The 22,564-nt window shown below is 36.0% G+C and overlaps 2 protein-coding genes and 1 long non-coding RNA gene across 8 annotated transcripts; 1 reads left to right on the top strand and 2 right to left on the bottom strand.

Moving 5' to 3' along the window:
- Positions 1 to 186: 186 nt before the first annotated feature.
- LOC104911148 (RNA helicase aquarius-like) lies at positions 187 to 5,622 on the bottom strand. The gene is made up of 6 exons (XM_010711588.3): positions 5,430 to 5,622; positions 4,919 to 4,975; positions 3,839 to 3,879; positions 2,941 to 2,976; positions 1,135 to 1,255; positions 187 to 351 (listed from the first exon to the last, which is right to left on the bottom strand). Exons 1-6 carry the CDS (start codon positions 5,514 to 5,516, stop codon positions 202 to 204), a joined length of 492 nt encoding a protein of 163 aa, XP_010709890.1. The 5' UTR covers positions 5,517 to 5,622; the 3' UTR covers positions 187 to 201.
- Positions 5,623 to 5,721: 99 nt separating this feature from the next.
- On the top strand, positions 5,722 to 21,153 carry LOC104911147. The gene is made up of 2 exons (XR_793665.3): positions 5,722 to 5,887; positions 21,101 to 21,153. It is a non-coding gene; the product is annotated as an uncharacterized LOC104911147 (long non-coding RNA).
- On the bottom strand, positions 14,109 to 22,558 carry ZNF770 (zinc finger protein 770). Of its 6 annotated transcripts, none has more exons than XR_004159923.1 (3): positions 22,140 to 22,558; positions 18,050 to 18,162; positions 14,109 to 14,764 (listed from the first exon to the last, which is right to left on the bottom strand). XR_004159923.1 is itself a non-coding variant. In XM_003206552.4 (2 exons), the coding sequence occupies exon 2, from the start codon at positions 18,028 to 18,030 to the stop codon at positions 15,871 to 15,873; it is 2,160 nt and encodes a 719-aa protein (XP_003206600.2). In that variant the 5' UTR covers positions 18,031 to 18,162; positions 22,140 to 22,558; the 3' UTR covers positions 15,392 to 15,870. The 6 variants fall into 6 exon arrangements, 4 of the variants coding, with proteins under 4 accessions (XP_003206600.2, XP_010709886.1, XP_010709889.1 ...); XR_002115219.2 differs by lacking the exon at positions 22,140 to 22,558 and adding an exon at positions 19,905 to 19,923; XM_003206552.4 differs by lacking the exon at positions 14,109 to 14,764 and having other exon boundaries at positions 15,392 to 18,162.
- Between the last annotated feature and the right edge of the window lie 6 nt (positions 22,559 to 22,564).

The raw sequence follows: 22,564 nt of genomic DNA, 5'->3' as shown, positions 1-22,564 counted from the left end.
CCTCTAAATTCATTATTTCAAATCTTGAGTCTCTTACAACTTTGTGTGTAGAGAGAAATCAAGCAAATGTCAAAAAGAAGGGTAAACACCATCCAACATCACCATCATCTCTAAATGAAAATTTTGTCTCCTAAAGAATTGCTAAAACCAAACTGCTGCTAAGAGGGCAGAGCCACACTGTAAGTATTGTAAGAGCTACAGTTAACATACCAAACTATTGAAGCAATGATCAAGGAAAAGTAGGAGAACTGTCTGTTCATGTAGAGAGAATTCATCGTCATCCTCAACCAGTGATGCTTCCAGAATGCATTTGAAAAAGAAGGGAAAGTGCTCTGACTTCTTTTTGAATGTCTAGGAACAGAAAAGGAAGTTAATCTTGAGTCAAGGTGATACAAATTTCAAATCACATAGCATAACTTGAGATCTCCAGATTCATTCAAATACATAAAAGGAAGAATTTTTCTTTCTGACATTTATTCTTACCAAGCAACACAAACACATAATGATATCCTCCTGATCAGGGATTTCCCAGTATGTAGGAGAACTCTTAAAGGGACTACTGCATTGTATTTGCCCTCTAACATAAGTGATACATAGGAGACAAACCTTGAAAAGTGGACCATGTAGAAACACAAAAATATTTCTAAAGTTACTACTAAAAAAAACAATACACAGAAGTAGCAATAAGAGATTCAGTTTAAAATTTCATGCAATATAGCCACAAAACCATACTCACAGGTTTCAAGGAAGATAATATAGATAAAATGTCAGACTTTCAGTAGTGCCTTCTCATATGTACAGATATAAAAATTCTCTTTTTCCTATCACTATCAGAGAAATAACTTCTCTGCATGGGTCAGGCTTTTTCAAGTGCCAAAAAAGTAAAGTACCACTAATATGAGGCAGCAGAACAAAAGACTCATGCACAGAAAAAAAATAATTAGGTGATCTTTCATCCATGTACTGCTTTCTCAGAGAATAACTCACACTATATAATATGAAATATTCTAGCTGACGTACTTTTTACTTTAAACACTGCAAGCTTTGCTACTTTCCATCAGCATAAGAGAACACACTGCAAAAACTGCAACTTCTGAACAAAAGTCAATTCTAGCTGTAAGTGTAATTGGTTACCTCCCACGCAGGGACATTCTCTCTGAACTTCTCGTTCACCATACAGCAGATTGACATTAAGTATGCCTTACTGGACACCTCTGGAGAATAATTCATCCATAGGTAATTTTCAAGGTACTGGCTTTGAAAAGACAAAGAATATGTCATTAGTTGCTGCCACCCACATAATCTGTCACTCATACGAAAAAGCAATTATTCACAGGCGAGGTTGGTTTGTCATCTTTAAAGTTACTGAGCAGTTCCAGAAGCTAACTCTCAATCAGGTCACTTCAGCAAACTTGGTAATGGCAGATTTGCGCAACCGCTACAGGAGACAGATGATTTTTTCATCAGGATGACAAACTGATAAGTGGGGTTTAAAAATGCTGTAAGTAGCTACAGCTCAACGCATAATCAGAAAAAGAATTCATATTGATTATCCAGAAGGAAAAGAAATTCACTTAACTAAAGAATGTCATATGCAGCACTTCCTAGCATAAGATGCAAAGGACAACTACTATGTAACACTATCTGAATAATTACATAACCGTTACTTATTAAGTGAATTCAAGAAAACTGAAAAAATTACTGGACCCTGGGAAATAGCAGCTACTCAGCAACAAGCATTGCTTTTTCATTAAGATGGTACCTTTCTCATAGAAGAATCTCTTAAAACTAGTTTAGAGATAAGAAGCAATTCGAACACACAGCTGTGTCTCTCTTCTAGCACCCCCTGAAGCTATGCAGGATAGCTATTCCTGCAAGGAGAAAAATCTCTAAATCCATTATTTTCAACAGCGTATTTGCACCTTATGCCTCCAGAAATTCTTGTTTGTTTCTAATTCAGTTGCTAACTCGTTCTCATCTTAATGCCGGCTCTAACATTCTTTTTGCCCTTTCATGAGCCTGTTCAGTTTTACTCATTTATTTTCTCCAATAATTTGGGTAAGACAAGTACCAGGAACAGTGAGAAAAAAAAAAAAGGAAACAAAACAGCAAGGGTTTGTACATATACATAACCAGGAGCAGAAGTCTCAATAAGGGTTAGATAAGGATTTATACTTCATAGTGGCTTATTCCCCAGATGATGTGTAGCATCAGATAAAGAAAATGAGAACTTCAGACATACAATATGGGATGTATAATGCTTCCCAAGAGCTTAAATTTGCCAGGAGAAGGCAATTCCTCTACTCTCCCGCAAATCCAGAGGGAGTTCCATACTTCATTCCATCCAGGAACTCCAATAAACTTCCAATACATTTTAATAAAAATATTTTTATGCTCCCAAGTGAGGACAAATCTATGTAAGTACAAATGGAAAAATCTCATGTGTGTGAAGGCAAGAGAGCCTGAGGGACTGACAAAGGAAAGAAGAAAAAAAGAAAACATGACTTACAGGATAAATGGTAGCAGATGCAGATATATAACAAAAAGTACTTAAATCACATTACAAACTTATAATATTATGAATTTTCACAAAAATGACTGAAACAGTAACTCCATGGTATTGCTCTGTCAAACCCAAAATGACAGCTTACATTTTCTCTTGCACTTTTGCTAACAAGGAAACAGGAAACAATAAATAATAAATAAATAAAAATTTATCCTATTTTTCTAGCTAGTGCTACTACTTATATATTTCAGCCTCTTCAAGCAAAATCTATCCTAACCAAAAAACCATCTAATTCTGCCTGCTCGTAAGACTTGAGACAGAAACAGAGCAAGTAAGTATACTAACTTCAAGCAGATTAACTGCTCTGCATTTGTTTTTCCATCTTTATGAATTTCCACAGAAAAGAAATTTAAATTTTACTCCATTTAGCTTACCTGAATTCAAGAAGCATTATCTTTCTAATTGCAAACCTAAAAATGAAGAAAAGTAATCAATTAGCATAGCACAAAAAGCCTTCTGTGCACAGCTGCACAAAAACATGGTTATTTTCCCCTCTTGTTTTGTTACATGTAGTGAGTCCATCCAGATCTTCAAGTATGGGGACACCATTTTCCTACAGTTTTGAAGACATAAATTGGTAGAAGCTGACAGCGTGTTCTGGAAAATTATGACTATATGCTAATTCAGTTTGTAACAGCGTTGCTTCTGAGTTAATGAAAACGCAAGTTTGCTCTGATTCTGCATGGCAATTCTAGATTACTTTCATAAAGCAATTATAAACAATATTGCTTTCGAAATTCAAATTTGTCCTGAAGAGCTTCCAACTTCTATTGCTACCACCCTTTTCTATACACACAGCTGTAAAAGAAGAATTCTTCTTTTTCCCTGTCTCCCTCATTCAACATTAAAAATCAATGAAATAAGATTCTTGCTTTAAATCTGGTCACAAAAACTAGGGAAAAAAGAAAATAAATAAACAAATAAATAAAAAGCAAAAAGCCAGAGGCACTACAATTAATAATAAAGAGACCTGCCTTCTATAATCATCACAACACAAATCAAACAAATCACAACACAGTGCCAGATCAAACAAGAGCTGTCCAACACTCATAAACAAGGAGTACGAGCTCATGAACTTCCTTTTTGTCACATTTGAACTTTGAAATAACATAATAATTATTATTATAATTATACTGCAATGAATTTATGTCATTCCCATCTGCTTTCAATATATGAATGTATTTTAAAGCACTCTGTGAAGCAACAGAAATAACTCCAATACACATAATGTTGAAATGGTTGTCTTTAACAGAAAGTGACCAGCGTACTTACTTTGATTTGACAATTTCTTTTGCATATACATCTTCAATAACCTATGGGTAAGAACAATTTAAAATTATACTTTATAAAATTATTGAAAATGCATTCATATATTTTATGCACTCCAAGTTACTGTGCATTAGTTACTCTCTGATTAGCTATATTTGATTAAATATATCATATCAAATACGCCTCAGCTCTGGTCAGACCAAAGGCTTCAGAGATAAAGAAGAAATTACCTAAGTCTCACTCAGAGTTTTATATAAAAGTCAAAATGATACGCAAGTCTTTTTCACCACTAATCTTTGTCTTACTGTTGAATTTAAAACAGTCCTGAAGAGCCTGTATCAAGAACCTGGTCATCAATTGTTGCTGCGTTTTTTTAAACAGCATCAAACCAAAACCAGCCATTCTTACCCAGCTTTTCCACCAGGAACAAAAGAATCTGTTCTATCTGCTGCAATATGCACACTTTGATATCGCATCATAAAGACTTCTAATTCAACTGCTTATCTTCATCCCAGTTCTATCAATCACATACAAATCCTATCACCAACATACTATGAAGATGAAGCAGAGGCTGAAAAGGGAGATTAAGCCAAATAACAACAAGGGAAAAAAACATTAAAGGATCCTACGCTACAGGATGCCAACATAGAACTAAACATATACAGCTAAGTTTTAAGTGTTAAAAACAAAGATATCAATCACAACAGTAATAAAGCTTTCCAATCTAAACCCTCAAAAGAAACTTTTAATAAGCATTATCATTCAGTTATACTTATCCTTCACCCTTCATTAATTTCTAAGAGCATCCCTATCCCCAAGATCCTTTAACTCACAAATTCTTGGCTAAAATAAGCCAACCAAACAGGATGCAAAAGAACTGCAGTGCTGTAGAACACTTTCATGACAGTACCTCTATTTTTATACTAAAAAAAATAATAAAAGATAACCTATAATTATAGTGTGGTAACTCATGATCTTTCAAGCAGTCTTCCACACCCTTTTATGAGATAAGCACCATCAGAGGTTACTGTGTCAGAAAAGGGTTGGTCAGCACCCCACTACTATTCCAATAAAAGTATTTACCTTTGAATCAAAAGACAGTTTTTTCTTCGCATGGGGAGCCCAATATTTATTTGCTAACTGTATGGAGAAACAAACAAACATGGTAAGCACATACACTTTTTAGTAATGACATGATAGCTCTATAACATACCCAAAGCCCACATTTCTTTACACTAGTTTCTAAGTAACTACAATTTTTGTACAATAGTGCTTTTCACTGTTACAGTTTTTACACCTACACGTTTTCGAACAGAAGTGCAATTTTCTGTATTAGTTTTAGATGCAGAGGCTGCTATATAATAAACATTTTTTGTTGTTGCTGTTCATAAGCTCCCTCTAGCAAATCCCTCAGAGCTACAACACATCTTTTCAGGGGATGCAAAGGATTACGCTCCCCTTGAGACACCTGACAAGACGCAAAGACAGCTCACCAAGACCTGCTATCTTGTGGCTGTGCGCGGCAGCCTTAAGGCCCACAGTCAGATTCCCGAGGACGGGAAGGCCCCGCCTCGGCACGGCACGGCCAGCCCACCTGGGTGACGAACTCCGCGTTAATCTGCGACACGGTGGGTGCTACGATCTTCTTCGGCGGCGTCGCGGAGGTCGCCGGCGCCGCCATCACGCCTCGAGCTCCAAGCAGTGCAGCAGCCTAAGCGGCCCGTCCTGCAGCGCGGGGCCCGCTGCGTGCCGGCACTGAAGGGAACGGAAAGGCACCGCGCCGGGAAGCGGTTCCGGGTTGCGGGGCGGGCACTAACTTGATCTCCATGGCGGCGGCGGCGGCGCCATCTGCTGTACCCTCCCCTCCCTGCAGGCAAGGCTGGAGCAAGGGGAGCCTGAACGTTAGTGTTTTGTTGTTCAGAGCGCATGCTGCGGCCCAGTGTTGCGGACCCCCGTTCTTGCTGTTACCGCACTGGCAGCACCCAGACCCAAGCGCAGCTGTAGTCTGCCTGCTAGATACCGCCAACCCATGGAGCAGAGGAAGAAGCAAAGGTAAAAGGCAAAATGTAATGCTTACAGAAGTCAGCAACTTGGCAGTTATTCAGAACAGTCAGCAGTTAGCTTATTCAATTCGGTAAACAGATTAATTAAGGAGGAAATTATCAGAATCCCTAGAGAAGTTCCAGCGCTTTGTGTCTGTGCTCATTATCCAGCACCTGCCAGTTTAAACACAGTTTAAACTTCCAGGCAGACACTTTAAACTTCCAAACAGACATTGAAGTCTGTTTGAATGTGACCTCCTTTGTTTTGATATCAAGGTGATCACCATTTCATTTCTTCAAGCAGAGGTTAAACTAAATATTCTTTTTGAAGTTGAATTAGAATGTTCAATGCGAATGGGAAAAAAGTAATGACAGTACCTTGAACAGGATCAGAGGATGGCTGTATTCAGATAAATATGCTTCCTTCGTGCCTTCACTTTGAAAGTTCCAGAAAAGCTAAGTTTTCTATGTGGAAACTAGTAAAACAAAGAAGTTACAAAAGTACTGGTAACAAGTTCTCTGAACAATAAGGACTGAGCACCACCTTGTCTGATGACTGAAGCCTTTAGAGAGACCTGCAATTAATGACAACATGTAAATGCAAAGCAATTAAAATACATTTAAATTGTGATAAAAGTAAGCAAAATAAGATACGAGGGCTGCTCCAAAAGTAATGCCTCCTATTTTACCATGTTGGTCCACAATGCCAGAGGCAGATGTTCATGATATGGCAGCAGAGGTTGAACTTTCCCTCCAATACTCCATTACATTTTGTTGCTGTGTGACAGATGGTAGCAGAGGAGCAGTCTGACAAATTGGTATCTGACATGGAAATGAGTATGAAGCAAAGGTATGTCACTGAATTCCTCCATGTGAGAAAAATGGCACCTCTTGACACTCATTGACACTTACTGAATGTTTATGAAGACCAAGCAGTGGATATGAGCATAGTGAGGCAGTGAGCAATGTGTTTCGGCAGTGGTGACAACAATGTGAAAGACAAACCACATTTCAGAGGGCCATGCAGATTTTTATAAGCATGGCATGCAGGGTTTTGTTCATCAAGATTGCATATCAGTTTTGCTTTCAAGCCTCAAGAGCTGCTGAACCTTTAAAGAGGAGTTGTGAGACCAGGCATGATACCCAAAGTTTTATATATGTACACATCTATAACTCTCACTGCTGCTCACAGCTGTGTTAACACTAGTCTTTTGAATGCTATGCTCACTTTTCTCCAGAGCGGAGGCATGTCTATCACTTTCCACCCCAAACTGCTTTGTTGTTAAGGAAAAAATAATACCCTGTACCCCATTTTCCACAAAGCCTTCTATGAAGTTACCCACCTTTCTGTCCTCATTGACTTAATGCATCTAGAAAATCAAATATTCTTTCTTAAAAAAAATAAAAATGAAAAATCTGTCAGTTCATTCATGAAGAAGCCATGCATTTGAGTAGATGCTTAAAATGATGCTTTCAAAATGTTATGTATTTTTAGGCTGCATATAGTCCTGGTCAATTGATAACCAGTGCTGCTTTGGTGCTTACATAGCTCTTCTTGCTTTAGACCCTTACCCTTCCATAATATTGCAGCCAAAAAAAAAATGCTTTTCTTCTTTATATTTATTTTATATATTCTTCAACGTCATAAATAAGCTGTCCATTTATTTATTTATTTATTTATTATATCAATGATATTTTCCCAGATACAGTATCTATGGTTCAGGAAGTATCTAGTGATAATCAGCATGGATTCAGTCCATGTTCTACCTTGTATTTTAGATTTTTTGGGTTCTACCTACAGACACATAAATGATTAATTTATAGTGCTGAAACTTCAAAAAACTCATTAAACACAGAAGGAAATAATGTCACTATACACTTTGCCCATAAAAGAGAAGGAGAAATATATTTATTGGCATAATATTATATAGTGATTTAAGAGTGACTTAACAAGATTTCAAGATAGCTGGGTACATTTGATTACTTACTGCATAAACAGTAGGGTTAAACAAACACACAGGGGGCCCTCCCATTGAGTCACAAGGTTCAGAGTGGACCCCCTTGCTTTCTAACCTCCTTGAACAGGGAGGTAAGGAGCCTAGGTGCATCTGGATCTACTCCTAGTCCTAGACTTGGTCAACAGTTTGTGTCTAAGGGATTTTATGTACACAATCAATCAAAGATTTAATCTTAGCAAAGTTAACAAAGCATATGATCACATATGATCTTAGTGAATCTATCAAAACCTAAACCAAACTATTAGTCACTTACTAGTCTAGAGAGAATCCATGCCTGTGGATCTGTACTGGCAAGGTGTCTTGACATCAGTGTGTACGGAGCTCTGTGCAGGTGTAGCCTTGAGAGACATCCCCGCTCAAGGGGGAGTACTATTGTGCATTCAGCTGGCACATAGGCAAACTCATGGGGCTCTTGAGCTGCTCTCTCTCTATTTATGGGATGATTGACTCATAGTCATACTTTGTTTTTTTTTAAAAAAGGCACATGCTCAAGTAGCTCTCAGCTGTTGACCCAACTGTCTGTTACCAGTTCATTCAGCCTGCTCAGTTTGAGACAGATTTGTGGTTGTTACTTTGTTTTTATGAGTGCTGTCAGTATTGTTACTCATTGTTTCTCCTGCAAGACCAGAGCAGGGAGTTGGGAGAAAGAAGGGGGGGGCAACACACCATCAAATTCATCCATAAATGTTTATAGTATTGCATCTTTTAAAATTGTTATGCTAGGGTCTATAGTGAGATGTGACTTAATTCACAGGAAACTGCTGATGTTTTGATTGTTTAAAACAATTCAGTAGTTTGATGACACTTCTGTAATAAATTTGTGGGCTTATATCTTAGCTATGAGGCTAATCCGGTATACATATATTATTTAACCTCTAATTAGCAATGCAAGAACATTATAATTTTGCAAAGTGCTTTGAATTTCGTACGCATTATGTAAGGAGTAAATATCATTTTTAATTCACTTTTAGTGGGAAAGAATCCGAGTAATATACACACATTATGTCATGTTTGAATTACAGCCTGTTTTTACTCTAAGTCATATTAATATACTAGTCTAGAGAGAATCCATGCCTGTGGAATTTTCTTAACTGGAAACATCTAGGGGTAAGAATCCATGACCATCCTACTTGTGAGGATGCAATATATATACAGACTAGAATTTCTTCACCAGTTAAACTAGATACAGCAGCTACATATTCTAATCTAAAAGTTGTTTCACTTTTTGCTATTACTCTTTCAAACAAATACAGGAATTAAGCCTTTTAATCTTTTCTTTCAGTTCTTTGAAATAAAAAAACCCTGCATGGAGGAATACAGATTCTGTATGGATAACACGTATCTACCATTGGGAAAGCTTTGTTCCAAAGAATATAATAAACATCAGCACTTCTCTCAGGTTGCAGTCATTATTACTCTAACCTTCAGAAATGAGCTGGATTTGATGATCATTATGGGTCCCTTCCAACTCAGAATATTCTATGATTCTCTGAAGACCAGAAACCTCCTGTGTCTCTTAGTTGTTGAAGTAGTAGGACAAAAAAGTATTCATTATATTTGCTTTCAGATATTAAAAAATAAATAAATCAGAAAAGCCTCTCAAAATAGATCACAGGAATCTTTCAGCTTCTAAGAAGTTGAGGCACAATATTAGGGGTTATTCATTTCATTAATCTTTCACAGTAGAGAATATTCACATAGACTAAATATTCAGTCTGTTCATTATAATTTTAATTCAATCATATTATATTGCCTTTATAATTTTAAGTGTATTCTTGTAATCCAAGAGTTTGTCACTATGTTCATCTCAGTAAATATGTGTACTTCCAAGTATGTGTACTTTCACTAAGTAAATATGGGTACTTTCAAAAATGATGCCTCGGTTTAGTAACAGATGCTTCTTAAAATATTTAGAATTCTAAAGTGCAAAGAAGCCGTCAGTAGCATTCTGATTTGTGTATAAATATTTATTTATCACACGTTCTGGCCAATGTATTGCCCTTGATTTTTGTGCAAAACTTACAGTAACTTCAATGGAAAATCTGAGCTCACGACTAGAGAAAAATATGGCAAATTCAGCAGCCCAGCTGCTTTTATATTCCAGAACAGTAAGCAGTGCCTCTAATGAAGGAGGTGGGTAAATATGGGAATTTATGTAGAACAGGATGGCATTTTGACTAGAGCAAAGAGTAAACAGTCCTTTACAACACATACTCAGTATTTCTAACCAGTGAAGTTTTTAATCTTACTGAGTGCCTGTACTATATACATCCTCAGTAAACAACTCAGATCCTTTTTTCCTAGTACTCTAATCAAAGAAGTTTTAAGATTAAAAAATTACATTAGATTTAAAAATAATAATAATGAAAAAGAAATATATACATATGCCTTAATGTGTTTTCAGAAGCAATGCTATCAGTTCAGCATTGGAAGTGGTATTCTGTCCAACCTACAAATCCTACAGCACCAACTCCTCCTTCTTATGAAAAAAATTAATGAGAAATAAATCTGCTTGATGGAAGAACACAAGAACTTTATCACTGAAATGAGATTCTAAAAGCAAATTGTTTCCTTTCTGCTAGTACTAGCATGAAAAATGTTATGAAAAGTTGATCCTACTTGGAGAATCATTGGGAACGTAGACCTTCAATCATATATCCTTTCTCACAATACAGAAAAAACATACTACAGAGAAAACTGAAGCATGTCTAATATGTAACGTAACAGTTAATCAGTGGAGAACAACTGATGCTGAAGCTATCTCCAGTTGTCTTTGAGTTTTCTGTAGGATATCTTCCTAGAACTTTTCATCTTTGCGTTTATATTTTTTAGGTTTTTGGTAGACATTTTCAGCAGGATTTTAAGAAAGGATAAAATGAGAATAAGACATAATATTGAAAACAGCAAGTCATTTTGGTGTAATACTGAAAAATAAAATAATAACTCTTGCTGGAAAGTACTGTAATATAAACAGCAATTTACATAACAAAAAAAAAATTAGCTTATTTTCAAACAGATTATTCCTCTGCAAATTGCACTGGCATCAGACACTGTTAAATGCCTGAGGAAATTCTTATGATGCTATTTTCAGTACCCAAGGATTGCTAATATTGAGATATAGAGGATAAAGTACAATATAGAATTAGCTATGGCAAATAAAGCTGACAGAATACTACTTCAGAGTTGATCTCAATGTCATGAAAAAAAATCCTAACATCAGTCTTAAAAACTATCCTCAAATTGACAGACACCTGAGGTGTATAGAAGGCTTAGCAGATTTCTACTCAGTTTAATAGGATTTCTTTGTCACAAACTGGATCCCATTCAAAAATTAAATAAAAACTGAGGACATCAGCTGAGTTTCTGGAGCTCAGCAAACAATGTTTTCAAACAAATACAAGGCATTAAAATGTATATTGTTTAAAGAAAGGAAAAAAAGCACAGGTAACACAAATTTGCACACCAAGAAAGTAGTGTTTCCCTTGAATTCAGTAGAAATTTAGTTAGTCCAATGTATTAGCAGTATACATGGGAGACAACATAGGTATAGACTTTTTTCTTTTTCCCCACATTGGTGACCAAATAATGTTCTGCATTCCTCACATTCTAGTGCCACATCCAGTGAAGCAGCAAGAGGCAAAGCTTGGTAGCCACCATTTCCATATGCTCTTAACTACCCTAAATACCCAAACCACTTGCAGTGAAGTGTCGCTCCACTGTTTACATCATGGCTAGTCGTCATCTCACGTGCTCATGCACTGCTTCTCATACCACTCCTTCAAATTTGTGGCCCCAAACTCACCAGTTCCTCAGATCCATACATGGGCCCTCAGACTACTTTCACATAACATTCTCGTCAAGACAGACTTTCCCTCTACAAACTTCCAATGTAAAAGCTTCAGTCACCTTCTGCATACCATATTCTTCTTCATTACTCATGCATCTCATGTACAGCCCCAAAATTTATTTTCCTCATAGTCCACAATAGGTAGACAATCAGAGAATTGTGGAGCTTTCTGGGACATGTACACAAGGCACCATTCTGCATACCATGGAGGCACATATATGACAAAGAACTCTGTGACTCTCTGTGAGGTCACATATGGGGTTTCACAGATCCATAAAAATTAGGAACAGTTATACTGAAAGAATTCCAGTGAAGAGGAAGAATTTCAGCTGCATATATAAATTTTATCAGGTACATACAAGAATCAAGTCATACATCAGCAGATCTCGGAAGAAGACAGGAACTCAGATAGTGAAGCGTACAAACGTAGAACAGAATTTAAAAACTTGTGATGGTTTGTGGCAGAAAACGTTCACATTAGAACAACAGTTTTTGAACAAGGAAATGATCGATTCTACTTGTAATTTTGTGGATATAAGGGTGATTAACACATTAATGGACTTTGAAGATTCACGTTTTAAATGGATGCTAAAAAAGATGCTGTATAAAGCTGCTTGACAGACTTATATGTAGAGGCATAATTAGTATGCTCAACCTGGAGAACATATGTATATGTACATAGATATATAAGAGCAAAGTCACTTTTGTAATTTCTGTTTTCCTTGTGATGGCCTCTCAGCCATCAGACCATAAAAGCTGGGCTATTAAGTTCAGACTTGCATTTAAAAAAATCCACAAAACCTTGTGCTAGGAACATGAACCATGACCTCTTTAGTTATTTAGGACACCTAGACATTTGGAACATTATTACCCAGGGGCCTTTAGAAAAACCAAATTTATAGCCTAATTGATATAAGAGTCATCCAACTGTACTTACCTAAGTGTTACTCAAGTGAGGTACTTTTGCCAGAAACCAGCGAAAAAATCCAGCATCACAATTCACATCACAATCACAAGCCTAAAGGTCTTATTAACTTCAATTAAGTTTCTTTTTTATCTGTTTCCCATTTGCCTCACTAACTTTTCTCGTTGGCCATAAGAATAATAGTGAAAGATCAAAGACAAGTGAAAACTTAATTGCTTAGTGAGAGGTAGCTAGAGAAAAAAAAAAAAGTTTCTTTTTTTTTCTAGATGATTTTTTTTCCCCCTGTATATAAAGTTGTGACTTTCTAAGAGCATTGCAAGGATACTGCAACAACCACATAAAATCATTAATGTTTTAAAATTAACCATAGCTGTTTTCCTAGACAGAAAATGGACCGTGATCCGATAGTACTGCAGTTCCAGTGAATTTAGTATTGCATACTTTATTTGCCTTAGAAAAAAATCCCTTTAACCTTCTTCTGTTTATTTGTCCCTTCTTTTAAATCAAATAGAACCTCCTCACAGCTGAATCCATGCAGTTTTATAAGCACTCCTGAAAGGAGTTCACTAGTATCATAGGCGGACCTTCCATTTTCCTCTTTACAATATGCTTTACTTTTGTGCATAGTCTTAAAACAAACAAGACAAAAATCCACTAGGTTTCTATGGGGTTATTACTGTTATCTATCAGCTGATTCCAACCAAATTAATTACTGGCAATGTTTATGCCACCAAATATATTTCAGAGATCAATGGCTTGAACTTGCCTGGAAGCATGATGGAAAATGAACAATATAACAATGAACAACATGAACTATTATTCCTAACATTTGGAAAAATTACTCTAGCTCAAATTCTCAAAAGTACTTGGAGAATTTTAGTGACAGAATTTCAACCTTAGATTTTTTCCCTCAGACTTGTAGAAACCTTTTTACTTATGTCTAGCAGGTTAATGCTATAATTCCTCTACAACTGTGAATTTATACCAGCACTAAACTTTTGATAAAAATAATAGAGCCAGATAAGCAAAATGGCCATTATTGCCCTTCTAAAAATTCCATGGAGCCCACATATTACCTTAAATTCCCAATTAATCAGACATTAATACTCCTTCTTCTACTTATCCCTCAAATTTAGCTTTCTGTATTCATCTTTCCCCCATTTCACTAAAATTGATATTTTTGAAAACACTCAGTTTATTTTTCTCCAATCATTATGCTTAAAAATATATTTTTCAAATGACTGTGACTTCTTTAAAAAAAAAAAACACTTTCTCTTTAAAAATATTTAACTTTATTTATATAGCAAAAAATTCTGAAAGAAAAGCTCTCTGTTCTAACATGCAAAGCGTTATATTCTAATATCTAGTCTAACTTCTCTGCACACTGAATGTTATATAGTTTGAACACTATTTTGTTTGCGCAAAAAGTATACAATAAATGTGCAATATAAATAAAATAGTTTATTACAAATATTTTAAGAGTTCTACAATACACTTTCAAAACATTTTATGAAGTATTCTCTTTCAATACAAAACAATTCACATGGGCAGAAAAACAATCTTGGTATATAACCACAGTTGTTCTTAAGATACTGAACTAGCCTGTCATATAAAAATCATAGTATTTCATTCGCTCTGAAAGTGGAGATACACACACTCAAAAATATGGTAAGAACTCTCTTCATCCTTCACTTCATTTATATCAAGTACTACAATGGCTATTCCACAGCAAGACCTAGAGAAATAACTTCAAGACAAAAAAAAGTTTACCTACAGAACTTACAGTTCTGTTAATTTAGATGTAAGATTAAAAACATCAGGATTAAAATATTCAGAAGTTGCATAACAAAGCAAAAATGTACCTAAAGTTTAGGTTAGATGTTAGGAAGAAATTCTTTACATGGAAGGTGGTGAGGCACTGGAGCAGGTTGCCCAAAGAAGCTGTGGATGCCCCATCCCAGGTGTTCAAGGTCAGGTTGGATGGAAACCTGGGCAGCCTGAGCTGGTGGATGGCATCTCTACCCATGGTAGGGTGATGGAACTGGATGATCTTTAAGTCCCTTCCAACCTAAGTCATTCTGTGATTCTATAATGATTCTTCAGAGAGAAAAAAAAAAAAAAAAAAGAGAGAAACTTCATTTTTTTTCCTCAATGATTACAGCTCCACTGCACTTTTTGTCAGACCCACATGAACAACAGGTAAAGCTCCCTACTTACCAGAAGTATAACCACAGATTTTATTCACAAAACCAAAATTACTTAATTTGAGCAAAAAATTATTTTTAGTCTCTTATATTTAATGTAACAACAACATGATTACCCAACAAAACTACTTGCCTGGTTTATAACACCTAGGAAAATATTTCTTTTACTGGTGCAATATGCACAACAGAAGGAACAAATAACTGCACATGTATTATCCTTGATAATTTTTTGCTTTCTTTGCTTGCAGAAAAATAATTCACTATTGCATGAAAAAAATACAAAAAAGGGATTCAAGAAGTACAAATAATGAAGCGTTAAAAGGGATTGATTAAAAACCCTGCTACTTCAGCACTACCTATTCATTTTACCACTAATAAGGAAAGGATGTAATTTCTCACCCATAGATCTCCAAGCACATTACAAATGTGGAGTTAGGTTTTTTCCTCTATTAACTGTTTTATAATTCTAGTCAACAGTTTTTCCTCATTAAATATTATTTTCCACTTTTTCAGCTTGTTCTTTTTTTCTGCATCTTTTTCATCCAAAATTAACTTTTACTCTTTTTGAAAAAAGCATGGACTAAATACAGCAAATGTACACATTTTAATGCTTGCAATGTAGAGAGAGCCAGGAGAAAGTGGCGGGACTATTTTTCCTATATTCCAGAAGTTGCCTTTTTATCTTTACTTTTTGATCATTCTTATTGAACAGCTACAAGAGCACTGCGAATTGCCGTGACACCATTAATACAGTAAGAACGTGTATTTAAAAATACATTTTAAGAAAACAAATATGAAGTGGCTTGCTTATTGCTTTGTTTTGTTTTTACCATCTTCCCAAATTTACCAGATATTATAATCAAGTGGGCAGTTCTGAAAAGAGCAAATAAAGTCATTAGGTCATCTTCACAACATAAAAAGATAATCCTGTTCAGTTAGTTATCCAGTTTAGCATAATCACTTTAATAATCATGCAATCAAAAATATTAATACATAACTTCAGGGGACAGTATCCAGGTTGAGTGAAAACAATGTTTCTGATTGTTGCTGACTGGAACTCAACTTTAACCTCTCTTTAAAGTGAGTAAGGTGATGTCTTTTCAAATGTGGAGACTGTCGGAAACTTTTACCACAAAATGAACATTCAAATGGCTTCTGTCCAGCATGCATGAAGTAATGTCTTTCAAGCTTAGAAAATGATTTAAATGTCTTAAAGCAGAGACTGCACTGGTATAGTTTTCTTCTTTCAACACTTTCGGAAAAATCATGCCAGTAACTATAACAGCTTTGCTCCGTTTCCATCAATTTACTACACAAATAAGGCTCTGTGTTTCTACTCCCATTGTCAAGAACAAAGGCCTCTGACTCAATTTCAACTTTGATTTCAGCTGCTTGATTAGACTGAGTCAGCTCAAATTCTTGAAAGCCAGGTGCCTGTGAAGGTGCTTGAGAATAATCTGAATAACTCACAGGCTGAGAGGACTCAAATTCAATGTGATCTTCCTGATGATTGAAGAATTTTTTCAGATTTTCAAATTCTACATGGCAAACAGAGCTTTTATAGTTGTTTTCAGTATGGGTGAGCTGATGTCTTTTTAAGTGAGCTGACTGTCTAAATGTCTTTCCACAAACATTACAGCCAAAGGGTTTCTGTCCTGTGTGTATAAGGTAATGTCTTTGAAGCTTGGATGAGGACGGAAATATTTTTTCACATCTGTCACATTTACACACTTTGTGTCTGTTACGTATATTTTTAGGAGCTGAAAAAGCATAGTGAAGTATTTCTGAATTATCAAGGAAGCCATCATCTGACGAACCATAAAAAGCATCATCCCTATTACGCACTCCATCACTGATGCTTAACATGCTTTCGCCAGTAAGCACACCTTCCAAATTAATTCCTACCTCGAGAGGTTCTAGGTGCTCTTGCCATTGTAATGGCACAGCAAACCGTCTTTTCATCCAATTGACGGCCTTGCACAGGTCAAGCTTGCTACAGCAGTCCCTGAAAGATTTAGTGGAAACGTTTTTATCAGATTGCTGCTCTCTAACTGCAACCAGGTCAGGATTCCTAAAGTGACCTGATTTCATTTTTTCTCTGCCAGTCAAAGAAAAATCTGATAGCTTTCCTCCAGTGCGCTTCAGCTTCATCAGGATCTTGCTTTTCATGCTGACTGTGCGACTGCATGCTGTTGTGCAACTTGAGCTTTTCTCATCTCTTAGATAACATTTATGCAAATTTAGGACTTCCTCTGTTTCAAAACACTGCTCACACACTGGACACTGAAATGGTACGACATAAACCAAATAAACATCATGTGGGTCATTCTCCTGCAATTTGAATGTGTCAGCACTCTCAAAACTATCCATCTTTCCTTCTGACAGTTTCTGTAGTCTGAGATGTTTAGTTTTTCCTTTGTATACGATATTGGAGACAGCCTTATTTCTGGCATGGAGTTGTTTGTGCTTCATGAGTTTGCTCTGTATTTTAAATCCCTTCTGACAAAAGCAGCACTGAAAAGGCCTTTCTTCAGTATGCATGAGCTGATGGATTTTCAAATGTGTTGACTGTCTGAAAGATTTGCCACATGAAGAACACTTAAAAGGTTTCTGGCCAGTGTGAATAAGGAAGTGTCGTTCTAGCTTAGATCTCGATGGAAATGTCTTGTTACACAGTTCACAAGGGTGAGTTTTCTTTCTCCGTCTGGTACCATGTAGACAATCTGCCTTCTGACACTGATGCAGCATCCACTTCTCTCCAGTTGTGAAAGACTTCCAACACACAGAACATCGAAATATGCCAAAAGTGACCCCATCCTGCTCAGAACTCACAGATTTTTCTTCTTGCTTGATACAATTCTGATAGTTTTCATTATGAAGCTGCTGATGCTTCAACAAAGTAATTACATTTTTGAAGTTTCTATGACAAAAATTACACTTAAAAGGCAGATTATGGGTCAACTGATGCCTCTCCAGATGGACTAACTGCCTAAATGTTTTATAGCACACATGACATTCAAATGGCTTTTGACCAGTATGTATCAGATAATGTCTTGCCAATTTTGATGGAGTTTCAAACTGCTTATAGCAAATGTCACAAATATATGGCTTTTTCTTGGGTATCCTGTTAGCTGTTACACAATGCTGAATTCTTAACATTGTTAAAAAGCAGTTATACCTTGCCTACTGTTAATTTCTTCACGTGAGTATTTCAAGTGAAATCATCAATTGTGCACTAAAGTGGCAGGCTGTAGAAGCTGTAAGTTTTCTTAACAGAGATACCACAGGTCCCTAAAGTAAGAGAAAAAGAACAGTATTTTAGCCTATACTAATACAAGATTGTTTGCCCTCTTCCCTTTTCTTCCTCCCTCCCTCTCCACCCCCCCACCCATAGGAGACCAAAAAAATGCAGATAACAATATTTCTAATTTAATGTAGTTTAAAATGCTTTCCTGATTACAGAGTATTCACTTGTTATTTTACATAATATTGAAATCTTCTCTACTTTTCAGAAGAAGCAAGTTTAAGTAACCAATGCTGTAAAACAGATATTATTTAATCCCGCCTGTTACTTTTAAATTAGTTGCAGTTCAGCTACACTATAATATTTAGGTTATTTACAAATAAAGAACATACTTTCAAAAAAAAAATCAACAAAACTTATTACAATAATTTTCTTCCCTACAACAGGAATTCTAAATCCCACATATGGAATTCATAATGATAAAAAGAGGTAACAGCTAGGGATTCTTGGCCTTAAAACATCAAAATTAAGGGAATGCAATGTTTGCATGAAGTGAAAATAAACAATACATTGAAACAAAGCACAGAGTTACAATTTACATTTGTATGTTTTCTCAACTGTATACAGAACAAACAGTAATCATTTTTGCTTTATCTCAGAATGGCACACACATAGCAGAATGTAACCGTTAACTACATCAGAAAGAGGATGGAACACAGACTGTTTCCTATACCACAACCAAGCTAGCACATCTGAGTTGCGATACTTAACCATGCATATGCTCGTATGTCATTGTAAACATAAACATTATCCTACATCATTGTAGTGAATGATTTAGAATAAACTGAAGTCATGAACCAGTCTGTTTTATTCTAGTGGAATTTTCAAGTCAGAGGACACTTCAGCAATATGCTGCATCTCTACTGAAGCACAATGACTTGAAAATAAGAAACTTCTCATGCTCTCAATTATTGGTATTCTTAATAAAATATTCAAAGGAACATCTCAAGCAACTATTTAGCCCAAGCCCTCCACTCATATCAGAGACAACTTCCAAAGAGATTTAAAGCACTTCCACTTCTCACCAAGCTTTCCTTGTGCTCAGGTGAACCCTTCTTTACTACGAAGTTACTTCCTTTGTCTTCCATCCAATGAACATGGAACACAATTAGAAGTTGTTTCTTGATAATACTCTCTGTATTTTTTATTTATTTATTTATTTTGGTAATAGAAAAGTCCTTCCCCCCTCTCCGAAAAAAAAAAAAAGTGTTTCTTCTAGGTTCACTTTAAAAAAAAAACAAAAAACAAAAAACTGATAGGTCTTTTTAATCATCGCTGAACTAACTCTTCAATTGATCACATCCTAAATTGCAGCATTTAAGACAGTAGAAGTACTCCAGACCACAACAGTAAGAATAACAGCATGAAAATACTTCTGCAGAATTTTCTATATCCCCTTATATAAATGGGAAAGCAATGTAAGGAACAAACGTCAAAACAACAGCTTAAGAAGGCATGTAACAACTTTTTGGTATACAATACATTTTCACCAACTATAATTCGTGGTATTTTATACTATAACAAGTTGTTTATTCTTTCTACATGCCACCAGAACTAATTTATTCAGTGTTTCTAAAAGCTCTGCCTCCTCCCAAGGAGACAATGTCCCTCATTTTTAAGAATTCAGAAATCCCTGAAAAGTTCATTTAAAGTAATTCCAAAGAATAAAAGCCTACTGCAATGTAAAGCAAATTACAATGTGATTTAAAACATACGCACAATAAAATACCTGATAAACCAAGGTTTTTCTTATGTTCAACAGAAAGAAACTTGTTCATCTTGTAGGATCTTTCCATCTCTCATAGGCATGATACTTAATGAAATAATGTTTGGATGTGTGCCTTAGATGCAGGTGTTATTGTATCAAAGAGTTATCTAATCTTGGTTGTTCAAGATAAGACTTAACACTATGGAGCAAATGAAAAAGTCAACTTTTCCTTTCCTATTTGCTTCCTATATAATTTTAACAGCTACTCAGTTTCAGCCTTTTGAAGATGCAAAACAATGCTCTTAGGAGACTCCCTTTTCCTCCTAGTTGTCACATCAGATGAAGGCAAGGAGTTTAGAGTAAATGTATGACACCAAATGCTTTCTAGTTTGTGCTTCAGTGAATGCAGAGACAGGTAGGTTGAGAAAAGTAGTATGCTTCTCAGCTGTGCTGGAACTTCCTGTACAGCTATGGTTCAAGGCAGCCTCCATTAGAATTGAAGGAAAGCCTCCTGAGAAAGAACTGTAAAGACTGACAAATTTTAGCTAACATGCTGTCATACAGATCTAATTTACACATGAGGAAAGGACTCAAACAGTACAGTGACATGCAAAGAAAAAAGTCCAAAGCGAAAGACAGCTGTGGCATATTACACAAGGGATTTTGTATTTAGCTTATAAATGTATTAAAGATTCTATCTGATGAATGAGGAAAGTGTTCTGTAATAAAAGGTGTCAAAAGCATAGTAGAGCTGGTCATTTGCCACTGAAAGACTTTAGGCTCAAATGAGGCAGTGCAGAAGGAGAAAAATTGATAAGTGCAGCTCTGTGTGGCCAAAATACATTTTCAAATTGTATTTACTCAGGATAGATTTCTCCATATCTATTTCATCGTGAACTGTGCCTTCCACATCTAAAGAATAAACACACTTCTGCTAAAGATCAAAGAACAAAAGACAAGTTTGGAATATTCTTTTCTGCAAGCCCTGGAAATACATAGGCTTGTCCTAATTAGAAAAAGTACTTCCCTATGCGATACAAATTTAGTTTACAGATTCTGTTTGTAGACCAGGCCCAGTTTAATATTAAATTGACACTACTTTTCATCTTGGCTGCAAGGTCATGCAGAAAAGATAAAGATGCAAGCCACTGAAGGTCCACAGAGTACTCTCCAATGTCTAAATATTATTTAAATACATATTATTATTTATTTTTCAGATTACAGCAAGCTGATAATCAGAGAAGGTCTAAAGGGAAAAAAAAACAAAAAACAAAAAACTGGACTCCCACTTCAATAAGAAGAAAGACAAGATTTTCTGGAAAATGAACACCTTACTAGGCAACAGTTACACAGATGAGACCTGGAGACAGTTAGAACAGATGCTGAAAATGTCAACAGCATACTATTATACCAGGATATATAAACAGAAACAGAGCTTGAATGGCACATAAATCTCCCATGCTACTGTTTAGAATTCAACAACTGGAATACTCCATCCTGTTTTGAACAATGCCCTTCAAATTTAATCAAGTATATGAACTTAATGGAATTAGACTAGATAAGAGGATCACTAAAGATCAGAGTTTATATGCATAATATATTGAAAAATATTAAAATAATTGGGAATGTTTATTTTAAAGGAGAGCAGACCTGATTAAAAATAAAAGCAAGACAAACACGCTAAAAAAAAAAATCTGCTGAAAAGAAAAATTGTTCCTCGGGCCATATAAAGCTGTGACTAGAAATGGATTCAAATTACAGGAGAGGATTCAGGTACATTTTCCTTACAGTTATATAATCTTTCTTGATAACTAAGTTGTTGGAGGTAGAACAGTCTCCCCACACACCAGTAAAGTCTTCAAAAAGTGGCTGCACAAAGGCTTCTCAGATTCCCTCACTCTGCTTTGATGCATGGGAATAAGCACAAAATGAATGTTCTGACCTATTTTCCTATGACTCATTAATTTAAATCAAAACTTAAGAGCTGAAAATTCAGTGTTTCCAAATTTGCCACTAACAGATTATTATGCCTTGTTAGTTTATCCTCAGGCCTCAAGAAACACGTATATACTTCTCCAGATAGTTGCAAAAAGAGTAATGCCAATAAACACATTAAGCAAGATAAAGTGCTTTTTGTATCATTAATTAACTGCAAAACAGACAATTGAAAATCTAGCTGTTTATCTATGAAACACGGTATACAACAGAAGTACAACTCTGCCTACGTAACAAACACATTCCACCTAGTTTCCTCACCTGTCCTTCCCTGGGGACAAGGTTGGCATGCTGCACTGAGGGAAAAGCTTACCAGAAACGTGATTTTTAACAGAGAGCATCAAGCTCCTCGAGGCTAGTGCATCTCATCTGCCTCTGTTTTCCGTCTATTTTTTAAAGCACTATCTGAAACAGAAGCCTGTAGATGAAGAGTAGCTGTACTAGTTTAACCACAGAATGAAGTTTTGCTGAAGAGACTTGTGACCTGAAACTGACCTACCCCAAACGTTGTGACAATTTCGCCCCTTCCTTTAAACAAAACCCTCTTAAATACAATTAAAACAACTAACGAAGCGGCTCCAACAGACAGCAAATCGGCACACAACCGTCGGCAGCTCTTTCTCATCAGCAAGCGGGGTCCCTGCAGGGCCGCGGAGGCCCGGCTCAGCGCTACCCGCGGCCGCACG

This window comes from Meleagris gallopavo, chromosome 5, assembly GCF_000146605.3.
Source record: "Meleagris gallopavo isolate NT-WF06-2002-E0010 breed Aviagen turkey brand Nicholas breeding stock chromosome 5, Turkey_5.1, whole genome shotgun sequence".
NCBI classification, from domain to species: Eukaryota; Metazoa; Chordata; class Aves; order Galliformes; family Phasianidae; genus Meleagris; species Meleagris gallopavo.
Note: the sequence above shows the minus strand (reverse complement) of the source record. Positions and strands in the feature narration are given on the sequence as shown.